We start from the raw sequence: 15,000 nt of genomic DNA, 5'->3' as shown, positions 1-15,000 counted from the left end.
CGTGCCTGCTGCTTGGCCTATTTCCATGGTAACTAGCCGAAGATGTGGGCACACACACACACACACACGCACACGCACACACACAAGCACACACATACGCTCCACATAAACAACGCTTGTGTGACTGTTTGCCAGTGTGATCTCGGTTGTGTGTGGCTGTAGGGTGCAGTCAGAGAGAGGATGTGTGATCACACACTCCATAGAGGCTCAGTGGGAGACACACAGACACACACACACACACACACACACACACACACACACACACTGTATGCTGAGACAGAAGCTCAGCATGCTGTTCTGTGGAGGAAAAATGGTACACAGGGGCATGCCAGCCAAATCCCTTTATAAATCCTCTGGCAATTTGGATTTGTTTGTTTATGTGTGAATGTACCGTATGTGTAAGTCTGTGTGTGCATGTGTATGGGTGTATATGTGGATAGATAGATAGATAGATAGATACAGTAGGTAGAGTCACAGGGTCACAAGGTCACGAGGAGGCTGTTGATTGGAGGATTGTTTACCATCCTCTGTCACCATGACAACCGTGGGGAGAATGGGAGGGGGGCAGGGTTTACGTAATTGAGGATAAATCGAGTGCAAAGGAACCCCTTTCCCTCTCCCTCTCTCTCTCTCTCTCTCTCCATCCCTCTCGGTGTGTCTCTTGCTTTTGCTTCCTGAGATTAAACATCTTAATGTGCATTCTAATATTAATAAGCTGCATATATTTTACATAACAGGCAACAATCCGCTAAGAGTTTTATTACAGAACAGGAACACGTGCCTCAGAAGTATGGGAAATTGTCAGTATGGAGTAGGACTGTGTGACAAGTGGATGAACTGACATTGCCATGTTACCGTCTAACAGTTGCATAATGTTTCCTTCCCTTTTCGCTCTAATGCGTTTCACTTGCCCGCCTTGTCACGATGCCCGCCCCCCCCCATCCCCTCCCGCCCCCCCCATCCCCATCCCGTGTGGCCATCGCCATAGCAACGGCCCACGCTGCCTGTTCACCGCAGCATCCCTGTGCCCTCTGGCCCGTTGCCAAGGGGGTGCTGTGGCAACGCAACTCGGCAACCAGGCGATGGAGCTTCGCCAAAAGTGGGGAAGCTATAGGGGGGGGGGGGGGGGGGCACTGCGGATCCGCTAGCTACTGCCCTGTGGTGTTATGCAACTTGTTTATAAAAACAATAACACACACATACACACTCCCACACATACATACTGTAGGGTGACAAACACACATACGCACACACACACACATACATACTCACACACACACACACACACACACACACAGTCTGTCTATCTTTTCTCCCTCATTCCCTATCTCTGTCACACACACACTCATGCGGACACGCATTCGGAAGCTGTGCACAGCGACACTTGAATCCAGCATAAGCTCCAGATAATGCCCTTAAGTACCGATTATGAAATGACATAACAGATTTCTCCAAGCGGTGCCTGTATCATATCACTGATGTAATGTTACCCCGACTGACACTGTTGTGTTCATGTGACGTTTTACATGATGCAAAGGCAACCTAAATGAAACATTTAATGCCGGTGCTGCAACTGCTTTAATCCTTTAAGGCAACGCAAGGAATATTTAATACCGCTATTGTGACTGCTGCTTTTAATCTGCTAAAAGTAGATCTGGCTAGATGTTTTGTGTGAGGAGTCCTGACGGCTTGGTCTTTGTGTCGTGCAGGCAGAGTGAGAGAGAAGAAGAGAGGATCGAAGGAGTCTCCACATGGGAACGCCAGCGCTGCCTAATCGACGCCCATCTGACAGAATCTGCCAAAGGACGCTTTGGACACACACTCGTGTCCTCACACACACCCCACTAAATCCAAGGAACCAAGAAAAAAACAGAAAACCCAACCACTGGCTCAACCAAGTGGACAGATTCTAAAGTGCAACAAGGGCTGGAGAGGGGGAGGGTTGTATGGGTGCCCACTTCCCATCCAAGACACACCACGTCCCCTCGTTCGACCGCCGCCGCCCCCCTCTCTCTCCTCCTCCTCCCTCCTCTTCCTCCTGCTCCTCCTCCTCTGTGCCTCTCTCATTCTCCCTCTCTCTCTCTCATGGGAGTGACATAGAGGCTGTCGCTCCGTCTTCTGCCCCGCCCCTTCCCCGGCCCGCCGCGGAAACGGGGGCGTCCAGGTAGTGATGTCGTGGAAGAGGAACTACTTTGCGTCGGGCGGCGGAGCGGTAGGCGGGGTGCAGGGGCTGGTGACCCCGAGAACCATGACCTCCATCGCACCCAGCAAAGGCCTGAGCAACGAGCCGGGACAGAACAGCTGCTTCCTCAACAGCGCCCTGCAGGTCAGTCGGATGGACACACACACACAGATAGACACACACACGCACAAACACACATGCACGCACAGGTAGACACACAAACACGCATGCACAAGCACAGACAGACACCCTTCCATGCTAAAAATACATTGAAAAATGCATAAAAATACACACCTTCATGGATTAAAGTGTCTTCCAAACGACACACGGTATGTTACCCCCACACACACTAAATGCACATGCTAACACACACATGCGTGCATTCGTACATGCTCACATGCACCCCCACGCTGCAGTAAATTGATATTTAAGCGCGACAGGGATGAGATTAGCGCCATATTAACGGGGGTTTGCGTGTTGCGGTGGGTGTTGGCAGCGCTGCCTGTCTGGCCTCAGTGTGGACAGTCAGTCTGTGTTTAGATGCTTGCATTGCGCCGCTACTGCTGCACAGCAATCTCTTCTCTCACACACTATTCCCTCCTCCCAAGACTTCCAGCTGGCACAAACACACCCACACACACATGCACGCATACACTCACACACATGCACACACCAACCCAACCCAACTACTGGCTTGAAAGAGGGAGAAAGGGAAAAAGAGAGAGAGATTGGAGTAAGCCAAAGAGGGGGGGGGGGGGGGGGGGGGGGGTGATGGGGTAGAGGCTTAGGGGGAGTCGGAGGGAGCGGAAGGATAGATGAAAGCGAGGAAAAGTTGCTGAGGGAGAAGAAGACAAGACAGAAGGATGGGAAGAGTACAGTAAGAGATTAATGTAAAGAGAGAAGAAAAGCGGGAGGAATAAAAGGGATATTGCCGGGAGGGACAGTGGAAGGTAAAGCGGAATTAAAGAGTCAAACAAGGTAAGAGAGAGGAAGGTAAACGAGTGTTTGTGTGAGAGAAAAAGGGATGGGGAGAGGAAGGGAGAGCGAGTGAAGGGCAGCGAGTTTGTTTGTGAAACGAAGAAAATGCCTCAACAAAGACATGCAAAGCAGCTCCAACGGGAAGAGAAGTGGGCCACTTCAAGGACACACACACACACTTACACACACATACACACACACGTGTACACATACGCGAAAAAAGGAGAGAGGATGTTTAGCGGGACACAGAGGAGTGAAGATAAATTGAGGGAATATTGAAGTAATGAGATGCCTGTTGCTGCTTTACAGTGTATTTGTGTGTGTGTGTGTGTACACATGCTTATTATGTAAGTGGACTTTTGAGTGTGTGTGTTTGTTCTTAGCTGGTGGCAAGCCTGAGGTGAAGGGTTAGGGGTCAAAGGTCAGAGTTAAGATAGTTTCTCTCTATTAGCAGTTTGTCAGGAACTATAATTCACTTCTACTAGTGTAGAGGTAGTGAATGAGGTGCACTCTTCCTCCTTCCCTCCTCCCTAAGTGTCCTTGAGCAAGGCACTTAACCCCCAGCTGCTCCAGTGGAGCTGGAGGCAGCGGTAGTTCTCGGAAGCTCCCTTGTGTGACTGTGTCTGTGGTTGAATGAGTGTGAAGCGGGGCATCGCTGAAATAGAGCATACATGCTCAGCAAATCTTCCCTGTGTAAACAAAGGTAAAAATAAAATCGCTAAAGGAGTTATAAAGTACAAGCCACACCACCTGTGACAAAGCAGAGACACATGGGTTTGCTCATCAGGCAGGAGTGTGGAGGGGGAGACTGGGAAGGTGTGTGTGTGTGTGTGTGTGTGAGTGTGTGTGTGTGTGAGAGAGAGAGAGAGAGAGAGAGAGAGGGCATGGAGCTTCTTACACACAAATTTTGGAGTTGAAGGCCGAAACCAAGCTGAAGCTGAAACTGCTTTTTTAATTGCATTTTATCATATTCTCTGAAATGATTTTGCAAATGGAAACAAGGATGAAGTCAAAGAATATAACACATGAGGCATCCTGTCACCAAAACTGTACTGGGTTGACTTGGGCAGACAGAAGGCCAGCAGAAGATCACAGTATGCTTTATAAAAGCCACAATCTCCCTCAATATGGAAAACCAATAAGAAAAAAAATCCTGTTATTTGACAAAACAAAAGAAAAAACAAAATGTATTCACTGCACATAGTTTGATCAAGATATGATACATATCACATAAACACAAATACAACTGAAAACAATGTTTGCAGTATTATTTTCTGTAGAGACAGAGGTTCTTTTGGTTCTTTGGTTTGCTCCAGGGCCAATAACAGCATCACTTCCAGTAGGTGTTGCAGTTTAAGAATGGCTCTTATTTTGATATTTACATCATGATATATGGACAATCGCGCTGTAATAGCAATCACAATTGTTTTGTTTTTTGGGTTGTATTTACATGTTTCCAGCTGTAGGGGGCCACTGCAGCTAAATGAATGTAAAAAGAAAAAACACAGACTGAAAACTTCTTACAGTAGCCAAATACCTTCTTTAGCACCGTTACTAATGGGCTGCATTAACAGTGCGACTACTCTACAATAAACTAGAGTGTCTCCCTCTCTCCAAGCTGTCCTGCTGCTCCTGCATAGTCTCTCCACCACCTTCACCCCACTGCTATGATCTGACCAGAGAGAGGGTGAGAGTGAGTTGAGTGTGTGTGTGTGGTGTGTGTGTGTGTGTGTGTGAGTGAGTGAGTGAGAGAGAGAGAGAGAGAGAGGGAATGAGATAAATTAAGAGTGTAATATGGGTTTGGCAGAGAGAGAGAGAGAGATGGAGAGGAAGAAAAGAGAACGATAGATAGTGAGAGATGAGCAGAGAAAGAGAGTGAGAGTGAGAGAGAGCTAGAGGGATGATGTGCTTAGAGAGAGAGACAGAGAGAGGTAGAGAGAGAGCTAGAGAGACGGGCATAGAGAGAGTGTGCCCTCCCTGTGCCCGCTGTAGTGCTTGTGTCTCTCTGCAGGGAGCCGATTCATCACAACTAAATAAACTAGAGAGAGAGAGAGAGAGAGAGAGAGAGAGAGAGAGAGAGAGAGAGAGAGAGAGAGAGGCGAGAGAGAGAGAGAGAGAGAGAGACAAAGAGACAGAGAGAGAGATCGAGGGGAAGAACGAGAGAACGCATACACTGGCGTCAGCATGCAATCTGTCATCCTCCTCCCCCTCTTTCCTCCACCTATCACTCTCTCTTCTTAAAACACACGCACACACACACACACACATTGGACAGTCTTGTGTTGTGTGTGTCTTTGCATGCACAACTGTGCGTGCATGCATGCTTGTGAGCGGGCATGCGCAACTGTACCTGCATATGTTTGTGTGTGTGTGTGTGTGTGTATATGTGTGTTTTAGATTCCAGTAGAAGCCTAAGGGACAGTGTTGTGTCAATATTATCTTTCAGCAGTGTAAATGAATGTACTAAGAGCTTTTTCCTCTAATTATGCACTAGAAAGAGAGAGAGAGAGAGAGAGAGAGGGGGAGAGAGGGAGAGAGGCCCACTTCTCTGCTTGTTTACTGTGTTCTCCCTTTCCTCCCCCTGCCTGTCTGTCTGCCTGTCCATCTATCAGGCCGACCATTCTATCGGTCTGTCTGTCTATCGGTCTGTCTCTCAAAATCTCTGCCCATCTCTCTCTTTTGTCGGACCAGAGGACACACACATATTAAAATGTCATCAGAATGCAAGAGGGAAAGATGGGGATGGAAATGCAGCCCCATGTTAAGAAATATTTAATTCATTATAACCTTCCTGTTGATGTATGAATTAAATATTTCCTGGGAGCGTATCTTTTTCTAAAAATTGCGCAGAGTCTGTTTTCTACAATTGCATTCCATCTGTCTCTATCAGTCCATGTGGTCTTAGCTTTCTTTCACTTAACCTTTAATCAACTTTGTTAGTCCCACTGAGATTAAAAGAATACACCAAGTTTTTAGGAGTTTGGCCTGTTGGCCAATTTAGCTGTAAGTGATGAGAACATATAGTCACCAAATCACCCGTATGATCATTTGCTCCGGTGCTTCATGCTAATGCGGGTTGTAGACAACTAGCATTATTTCAAAAGTGAGAAAATGAGAAGCTCTGAAGCTAGAAGGTGAGTTATTTTAAATGATATGCAGCTAAATCTGGTAGTTTTGTATCAGATAAGATTTATGGTAAAAATTACACAAAATATGATCCAAAAATACTGTACCTGAAATCATCTGGAACAGTTCCAAAAATAAACCGGGTAACATCAGACATATTGAGTTAGGGATGTCATTTTTTTTTAAATTTATGAATCCATAAATAATAAATAAAAACACCAACAACTTCCTATTATTAAAAGGTCAGTCTTCTAACTTTAGATAATGCTAGTGGCCTGCTATCACTCAACATAATGTATGATAAATTGTTACCATGAAGCACCGGAGCGAATTATCTACCAGGGACACATGCATCATTTTGGTGTCTATGTTCTCATCACTTAACGGATAAGTTGACCAACAGGCCAAAGACCTGGTGTATTCCTTGAAAAATATATTTTTCAAGGGAGACCTGGGCGAGAAAGCAACATTGTGACAAACATAAATGTTGCAGACCCACAACATACAACAATTTATAAAGTCAAAACCCAGTTAAAGTTCTGTCTTAAGCAGGGCCAAGACAGGATTTATCCTCTGCCTTACCTGGAACACACAGTAAAGACACACACATACACACACACACACATACAGAAATGAAGATGAGATGAAGAAAACAGATAGAGAAAGGAAAATAGGCTTTACCACATTTCATGTCGACTGCAGTTCCTCTCTGTTTAGCTCCTATGGGACCTGGGAGATAGCATATGATATAGTATGGCAACAAAAATATACTGTATATCCCGTTAAAAAGTCATGAAAGTTGAACTGATCACCTTCTATCCTTTTTCTGTGTGTGTGTGCCTGTGTGTATGTATGCATGTGTTTGTGCCTTTGTGTGTGTGTGTGTGTGTGTGTGTGTGTGTGTTGTCTCCCAGGTCCTGTGGCATCTGGACATCTTCCGCAGAAGCTTTCGACAGCTGACCACACACAAGTGCATGGAGGACTCGTGCATCTTCTGCGCTCTGAAGGTAAAAATACTCTCCACTCTGGGCTCTAATGGCTGCGGTCATTGCTGTGGTGTTTCTGCACTGCACTTCCCAGAGATCACCTGTCAATCAAACAGTGTGGGCGGGAGTTAGGGTTAGGGTTAGTCTTTTTGTGACGTCTTTTTCCTTGGATTTCTATAGTTGGCGTCTGTTCTGCCACGGTGGCTATCGCTGCTCATGCTAACTACCTAGTTCTTCTTCTGTTTATACCAAACAAACTGCTGTTGCTGCTGCTGGAAATATAAAACGCATCACCTCCTGTTTGCCAGAGCAGTTTTCCCGGGAAAGACCTACCAGACACCAGGTGTTTAGAGCAGCAAATGTAAAAGCTTTCATGAACTGGGCATAGGTTGAATCACATTTGTATTATATAATCTGCGATAGAGAGTAGCATATGTGACGCCCCTCCCACTGTCTTGGAGGCTGTCCTGGCCAACCTCAGCAGACAATTGATTGACAGTGGAGGGTCGTCAGCTGATTAAGCTCACCTGGGCCCTTGGACTATATAAACTGGCCCATGTGTTCACTTTGTCTCTCCCTTCCTACAGCTGACATCCACTCAGCATCACTTCCTTTTTGGTTTGCGCCTTCAACACCACCACAGCACATCAACCACACATCCATGCACTGCTTGCATTGCTGACCATGCTGATCTACACACTCCATTGTTAATTTGTGTTAACCTTAGTTTTAATAAATTATGTTTGTTTTAAGTAAACCTCTTGCGTGGACTCCCTCCTTGTCACATTCCCTGAGCCAGTTTGTGACAAATGGGGGCTCGTCCGGGATTTGAACCTGGGACCTCTCGCACCCCAAGTGTGAATCATACCCCTAGACCTGTTTTTATGGAGGGGGGTGTGACGACCCTCCCACTCTCCTGGCTCTGCATTCCCATATGTTACAACCCGGCTCAAGGAAGTAACAATGAGGGAGCCATACGCCAAAGTAAAAGTTAAAACAATGATTTATTAACTAAAACTAAGGGGTAAACAAACACAAACTACATCAAACCAAAAGAACAGAACAAAAGGTGTGCATAGGTGAGGAGGGAGAGAGACACTGGCTGCGGTCGAATAGTCAAAAAAATACGTCCTAACTCCTATTCCTAACCACTTTTCCTTGACCTCGTTGGAAAACGTCATGAGGTCAAGGAAAGATGTGAAGGAGAATTCATAAGGACTTAGGAAAAGACAACCGCGGTGCTAAGAGAATCCGACTGCACTTACACTAGGCTACGTAATTATGCGACGGCGGATGTTAATGACGTGAGTCTGCTGTGGTGAAACTACAATGTTCCGGAGATGGACTACTAAAAGTATACTTCGCCCCGTGCGTTCTTACCGTGTTGTTTCATGCAGGCTGTATAAACGTGGACAACCCAGTGAAAAATATTTCTTCATCACCAAGGTTGGAATTGAAATAAAAAAGGAATATAGGCTACTAGTCACAAAAGTGAAACGAAATGGTTGTCACATTGAGAATGGTTGCTCACCCTCCTGTCCACTCATATTTATCGACATGAATCCCAATTAGTATGATTGTATGAAAATTATTGTTAAATTCATGCAAGATAGGCATAACTTGTTAGGCCTACAAATCTACTACTGTACATATCATCATTCTTAAGTTTCAAACATGTTGAATTAAAAACATAATCTGGCTAAAAACGTCTCATATCCCTTTGTCTTGAAAGACAGACTTCTGTGTTATGGTTAATATGCTGATTATGATCTGATTATAAGCCTATGCATATAATATCTTAAGAACCACCACACAACTCAGTAAACACCTTGAAATGTTGACTTGATTGTGCTTTGAAGTTGTTATGGCTGATACAGGCCTTTATTAAGGCAAGGGTTTCAGCATCTGTGACTGAAGTCAAATTAATTAATGATATTCCTAAAGGCTGGCAATACAACAACGCTCAGAATGAAGAAATAACTAATGCAAACTGAGCATAGGTTACGCTACAACGTTAACTTCACTTTGATCATTTTACGACAGCAGCGTAACGTTCATAGTTCGCCTCTATGGGTTTAACATATTGTTGAAAGTTCAAAACATATAAGCATATTAGCAAGTTATGGCATAAGATGGAACATGCTTAATAAGCAACGGTAACTTGCTTGATGATCTGCGTCCCTTGTCGGTCATGATCGTTTGTTTTCGTGAACGGCCGAATGGTGCGTCGTTGCTGCCGCAAAGAATTGTGGGACGGCATTATCTCCTTTCCTTTCGTAAAGGATGGTCCAGTGTATCCTATGCTAAAGGAGCTAAGTAAGGAAGCATTGAAGCACCTTTCCTTAACATGTAGAGAATTCGAACAGCTCTTATCATGGCTGCCACTTAGGTACTTCTGGGTCATTTCACTCAGTTAGGAACCTTCCTAAGCAAAAAAGACTATTCGACCGCAGCCACTGAATGCTTTTAAAGCCCAAGGAGTACACCGGGCCCAGGTGCACTCAATCAGCCTCAACGACGATCCCGCCTACCAGGCTCCTACGGGACAGACAAGACACACAGAGCAGCAGCCGGCAGAGCGGGAGGGTCGTCACACATAACAGACTTTAACTTGTATGAAAAATGTCACAGATTATGACTTTAAAACACCAGACATTTCCACAGTTGAACCCCCGCAGAATCTGTGTATCGGTCTACATGCTTAAGTCTTCCATTCACCAGTCTGTTGATCTCTGCCTGTTTCCCTGTCTGCGTCTATGGCTTGTCTATGGATGTTTCCCATCAAAGTCCTACCAGACAGCAGGTGTTTAGAACAGCAAATGTAAAAGCTTTCATGAACTGGGTATAGGTTGAATCGCTATGATGTTACAGTTTATCTCTCTCTCAGTCTGTGTAGCACATGTAACTGCTGTGCACCTGTTACATTGTGTCTCCTTATGATGCTGTAATGTGTTATGAAGCTCTGATAATCAACCGTCTCTGTCCCGGCCGTTTATTGCATCGATGATGATAAATACATGCCTAAGTGAAGCGCAGCATTGGGTGTAATGTGCTGTGGCGTAGTAGTGTGTCCGTGTGTGTATGTGTGTGTGTGTGTGAGGGGTGTGTAGCGGTGTCGATGTGTGTGTTCTACACGCTGTTCTGTCTCCAGCGCTTCTCTGTAATTAATTGGCTGACTGAAAGCGCTGAGCTAGCAGAGCCCACGCTGGGATGCTATGCGTGCACACACACACACACACACATACACACACACACACACACACACACGCACAAATCTTGCTTGTATACCACACACCATGTTGGGTTGCTGCACACGTGCACCTTCAGACACACACACGCAAATCTTTCTTGTATGCTACACACCACGCTGGGATGCTACACACACACGCATAGACACACACACACAAAGGCTTGTAGGCGTGTAGTATGTGAGCATATTAGTCAGCCTTGGGTGTATTGAAGCACTGAGAATCGCAGATATTGTCAACATGTTGAGCATTCACATTTTCCTGTCATTTTTCATTAAGCATCCTGTCACTGTCTCTCCATTGTCAAAAATAAACACAGAATACAATTAAGAGATAAAAGTCTTTGGATAACCGGGCAAGACACACACCAAGCAAAATCCAAATCCCCGTATTAGACGACCAAATAGGTAAATGAAGATTAGGGCATCCACTATTCACTTTTTTTTATTTATTTTTTGTCAAATAAAGACGAGTGTGTGGGAATTCTTCATTTATCTGCAGCAGATAAAGGCGGCTGCCTTCGTAGTAAGCAGAAGTTCAGAGCCTGCCTGTGGTGATCCCTCTAGAAATCACCGCAACACTTTATCTCTCTCAACAGCAAAACCCCTCTACACACACACACACACACACACACACACACTGCAAGGAATAGGAAGAGAGAGGGAGGAAAAGGAAAGAGGAGAAAATGAGAGAGAGGGAGAGAGAAAGATGAATGAATGGGGTAGTTGGTGGAGATAGCTCCTGCCTTCACACATAGACTGATACACACCACACACCACACACACACACACACACACACACACCTCCCTCTCTCTTACTCACGCTGCCTCATCCCTCCCTGCTCCCCTCCTCCATCCCTCCTCCTCTCCTCCCTCTCTCTGTAGGGTATATTCCCCCTCCATTCTCCTTGGCGCATTGCTGCAGTCAGCACAGCCACCATAACACACACGTACAGACACACACACAGGCACACACACGTACACACACACACACAGACACACACACACACACACGCACTCACATTCTCGCTCCCTCTTTCTTCTCTCTATCTCCCTATTGCCTCTCTCTTTCTCTCTCTCTCTCTCTCTCTCTCGCACTCTCTCTCTGTCTCTCTCTTTCCCACACACACACACACACCTACACACACACACACACACACACACACACACACACACACACACACACACTCACAGCCCCCTGTCAGCACGACTGCATTACCTTTCCCATTGCCAACCCTCAATCTGCACACACACACACACACACACACACACACACACACACACGCACACACACACAGACTGGTAGTAGCCTATTGTCTTATAAAATTTTCACTCTGTCTGATTCACAACCATCCTGGTAGCCTGCTTGCAAAATGTCAAGCATGCTGCCTGAAATTTAGAAATATTTTTTGTTGCCAGCCTAAATTTTGACAAACAGAAAAAAAAACACCTACAGATACAGGAAAAAGCAGAATTGTTTACTTGTTGTTGTGAATTATTGTGAATTTCACATACAGTTGGCATCATGGCTGGAAGTTTGCTACCATCATTAACTTGAACCTATTGTCAGGTATTTTTTTGGTGGCTAAGGTCGAGTTGAGGTTAAGCAAAAAAGGGATTGGCTAATGTTCAAGTGAAGTAATCAGTAGAAGAGGTTAAGTCAACCACAACAGGTACTTTACTTACTTTACACCACAACACACAGTTTACAGTACAACTAATTCCCCCCCAAATTAGCACATTTTATTAAGTACTAACACTTAATGACTACTAACTAACTATTGTGTAAGCTACTCAAACACAGTCTACCCCAGAAGCTTTTTTTAGTCGTCCATCTCGGAACAGAAACACTCGTTTTCATCACTGCTGCTGTCTGTACCGGCTGTGCACAGGCTGTGACCTGCTCCGTGTTTTTATGCCTCCAGTCTACTGTTTTTCTACCTATGCATTTAAACACACCATTTTAAACCATATGCAATGGGTTTAAAATGGTGTGTTTAAATACCATTTAAATACCAGTATTTTGGTGTATTTTCTCTATTAACCAGACAATAGCTGAGCGTGATCCTATCTGGTGATCTTATGGTTTCTTTTCCATATTCCTTTTGGTTTCAGTTATACATTTTCATCACGGACTGATAAGTGTATATTCCTATTTTTTTTTAATATGTATTTTAACTTTTAATTACATTCCTGTGGTAGCTGTTGAAACCTCATTTTAAACCATAAAGAAATCATTGAAGTAGCAGTTAGTAAAGTAAAAGAAGTAACTTTTATGAATGGTAGGAATGGTATGCAACTCTTACTGTTGTTTTTGTTGCATGCTGGGAAAGGTTTGCCTTATTCCATGTTTCTAAACCTTGCCTTCAAGTTCAGGTTTAATTAGGTATTATAATTAGTGTTTATAATATATCCTGCTCCTCAGGAACCAGAGTTCTGCTGGTTTTCATTCTAGCCATCTAATCAGGGACTGATTTACACCTGCGATGCCAGGTGAATGCAATTAACTGCAATTAACTAGCTGGTAGGATAGAAAACCAGCAGGACTCGGGTCCTGAGGACCAGGATTGAGAACCACCGGCCTAATACACAAGTTAATGGAATAAGGCTGTTGAAGTGTTACCCCACAAAAAAAAGTTTAAAGTTGTAGAATGTCCATGGGCAAAAACGAATGCCCTGTGCCACCCTGACAACTTTGCCCAAATGAAATGTAACTGTAACTTACATTATAAGCCGTCACAAGAATGCATCCTCTAACATGTCAAATTCACTTGTGTTTTTTTTTTTTTTTTTTGCTGTATTGAGGGTTTTCTATCGTGGTCAGAAATAGTTGCTCAGTTTTGCTTTTTCCAGCTGCCTCACCAACCAAAATTAGGTCATTTTTATCCGTTGGCAGTCCAGAGAAAGTCATCCATGCTTTTATCTCTCCCTCTTTAGACGTCTGCAACTCTCTCCATTCCAGCCTCAGTCAAAAGTCACTCTCACAGCCTCTGCTTCAACAGCATGCAGCCAGTTTTATACCCGGTGCCATGGAATAAAATCTCATTACTCCTCTTCTATCATTTTTACACTAGTTGCATGTTAGTTTTAGTACTGATTTTAAGATTTTAATTACTGCCAAAAGGCTCAGATTACAAAAGGCACAGATATCAGGGGTCCCTCACCTTTTACCCCATATGAGCTGGAGGGTCATTGCTCTTGGTAGGGATTGTAGGGTGGGGCAATACTACTACTGCTACTACTACTACTACTACTACTACTACTACTAGTACTACTACTGCTACGACCACTACTTTTACTTCTACTACTACTACTACTACTACTACTACTACTAGTACTACTACTGCTACGACCACTACTTTTACTTCTACTACTACTACTACTACTACTGTTACTGCTACTGTTGCTGCTGCTGCTACTACTACTGCTATTACTACTACTAATGCAACTACTACTACTACTGCTACTACTACTACAATTATTATTACTGCTGCTACTGCTGCTACTACTATTACTACTCCTAATGCAACTACTACTACTACTACTGCTACTACTGCTACTACTACTACTACTACTACTACTAATAATAATAATACTTGCTGCAACATATGGCAATAAAACAGCAGCATTGGGACAATACAGTTCACATCTACTGTATCTAAACATGGATGTCTGTATGTCTGTATGTCTGGTCATAATCAGTGTTCACAGCTGTGATTGCTGGCCTGACAGTTGCCTGGACCTGCATGCTATGTAAACAGTGATGAAGCAGCACTGCTGTTCTCTCTCTCCAAACTGAGTGATGCACCCCTTCAAGCTTTGAACAGTGGCCTCAAAACACACTTCAGTGGCCTAGCTTTTTCTCTGGGCCCCCTGCAACAATTTGATTTAGTTTCTATTTTACTCCTACAAAGCACTCTGAGAGCTGTTTTTGTAAAAGAAAAGTGCACTACAAATGCAATTTATTATTGATACGGTCTGATATTGAGGCCAGCTCTGCTGTGAGGCTCAGCCATGACGATATTCGGGTCCTGTCTGGTTATTATGGGATTGTTGCGCAGCACTTTGGTCCTGACAAGTTGACAACTAGTTCCACTGGTTCTGTTTTATGGGTCAGTTGATAGAACATGGTGTTGATTTACTGGACATCTGTGGTTAGAGAGTTATATTTCTGACCATGACATATAAACATACACACACGCATGAAAGCGCATGCAAACAAACACACACACACACACACACACACACACACACACACACACACCTGCATAGACATATATGCACATGTGTATGTGATCCCATAATGCTAGTACTTTTGATAAAAGCATCTGCTGCATAGTGTATGCAGTATTGGTAATGGTTAAATGAAGAAAATGTGTGTGTGTGTGTGTGTGTGTGTGTGTGCAGAGCATCTTTGCTCAGTTCCAGTTCAGCAGTGAGCGTGTGCTGCCATCAGACGCGTTGCGGAGCGCTCTGGCCAA

At 44.4% G+C, this 15,000-nt stretch overlaps 1 protein-coding gene across 1 annotated transcript in view; it reads left to right on the top strand.

Moving 5' to 3' along the window:
* The first annotated feature begins 2,170 nt into the window (after window positions 1–2,170).
* usp54b (ubiquitin specific peptidase 54b) overlaps window positions 2,171–15,000 on the top strand; it is a 36,311-nt gene continuing 23,481 nt past the window's right edge. The window contains exons 1-3 of the mRNA XM_078290915.1: window positions 2,171–2,326; window positions 7,201–7,293; window positions 14,927–15,000. The exon at window positions 14,927–15,000 is cut by the window's right edge and continues 61 nt beyond it. Of these exons, the coding sequence (XP_078147041.1) occupies window positions 2,171–2,326; window positions 7,201–7,293; window positions 14,927–15,000 (323 nt within the window). The remainder of the gene's footprint in view (window positions 2,327–7,200; window positions 7,294–14,926) is intronic.

Source organism: Centroberyx gerrardi, chromosome 20, assembly GCF_048128805.1.
Source record: "Centroberyx gerrardi isolate f3 chromosome 20, fCenGer3.hap1.cur.20231027, whole genome shotgun sequence".
Classification (NCBI taxonomy): domain Eukaryota; kingdom Metazoa; phylum Chordata; class Actinopteri; order Beryciformes; family Berycidae; genus Centroberyx; species Centroberyx gerrardi.
The sequence above is the reverse complement of the archived record's forward strand: the minus strand, read 5'-3'. Positions and strand labels throughout refer to the sequence as shown.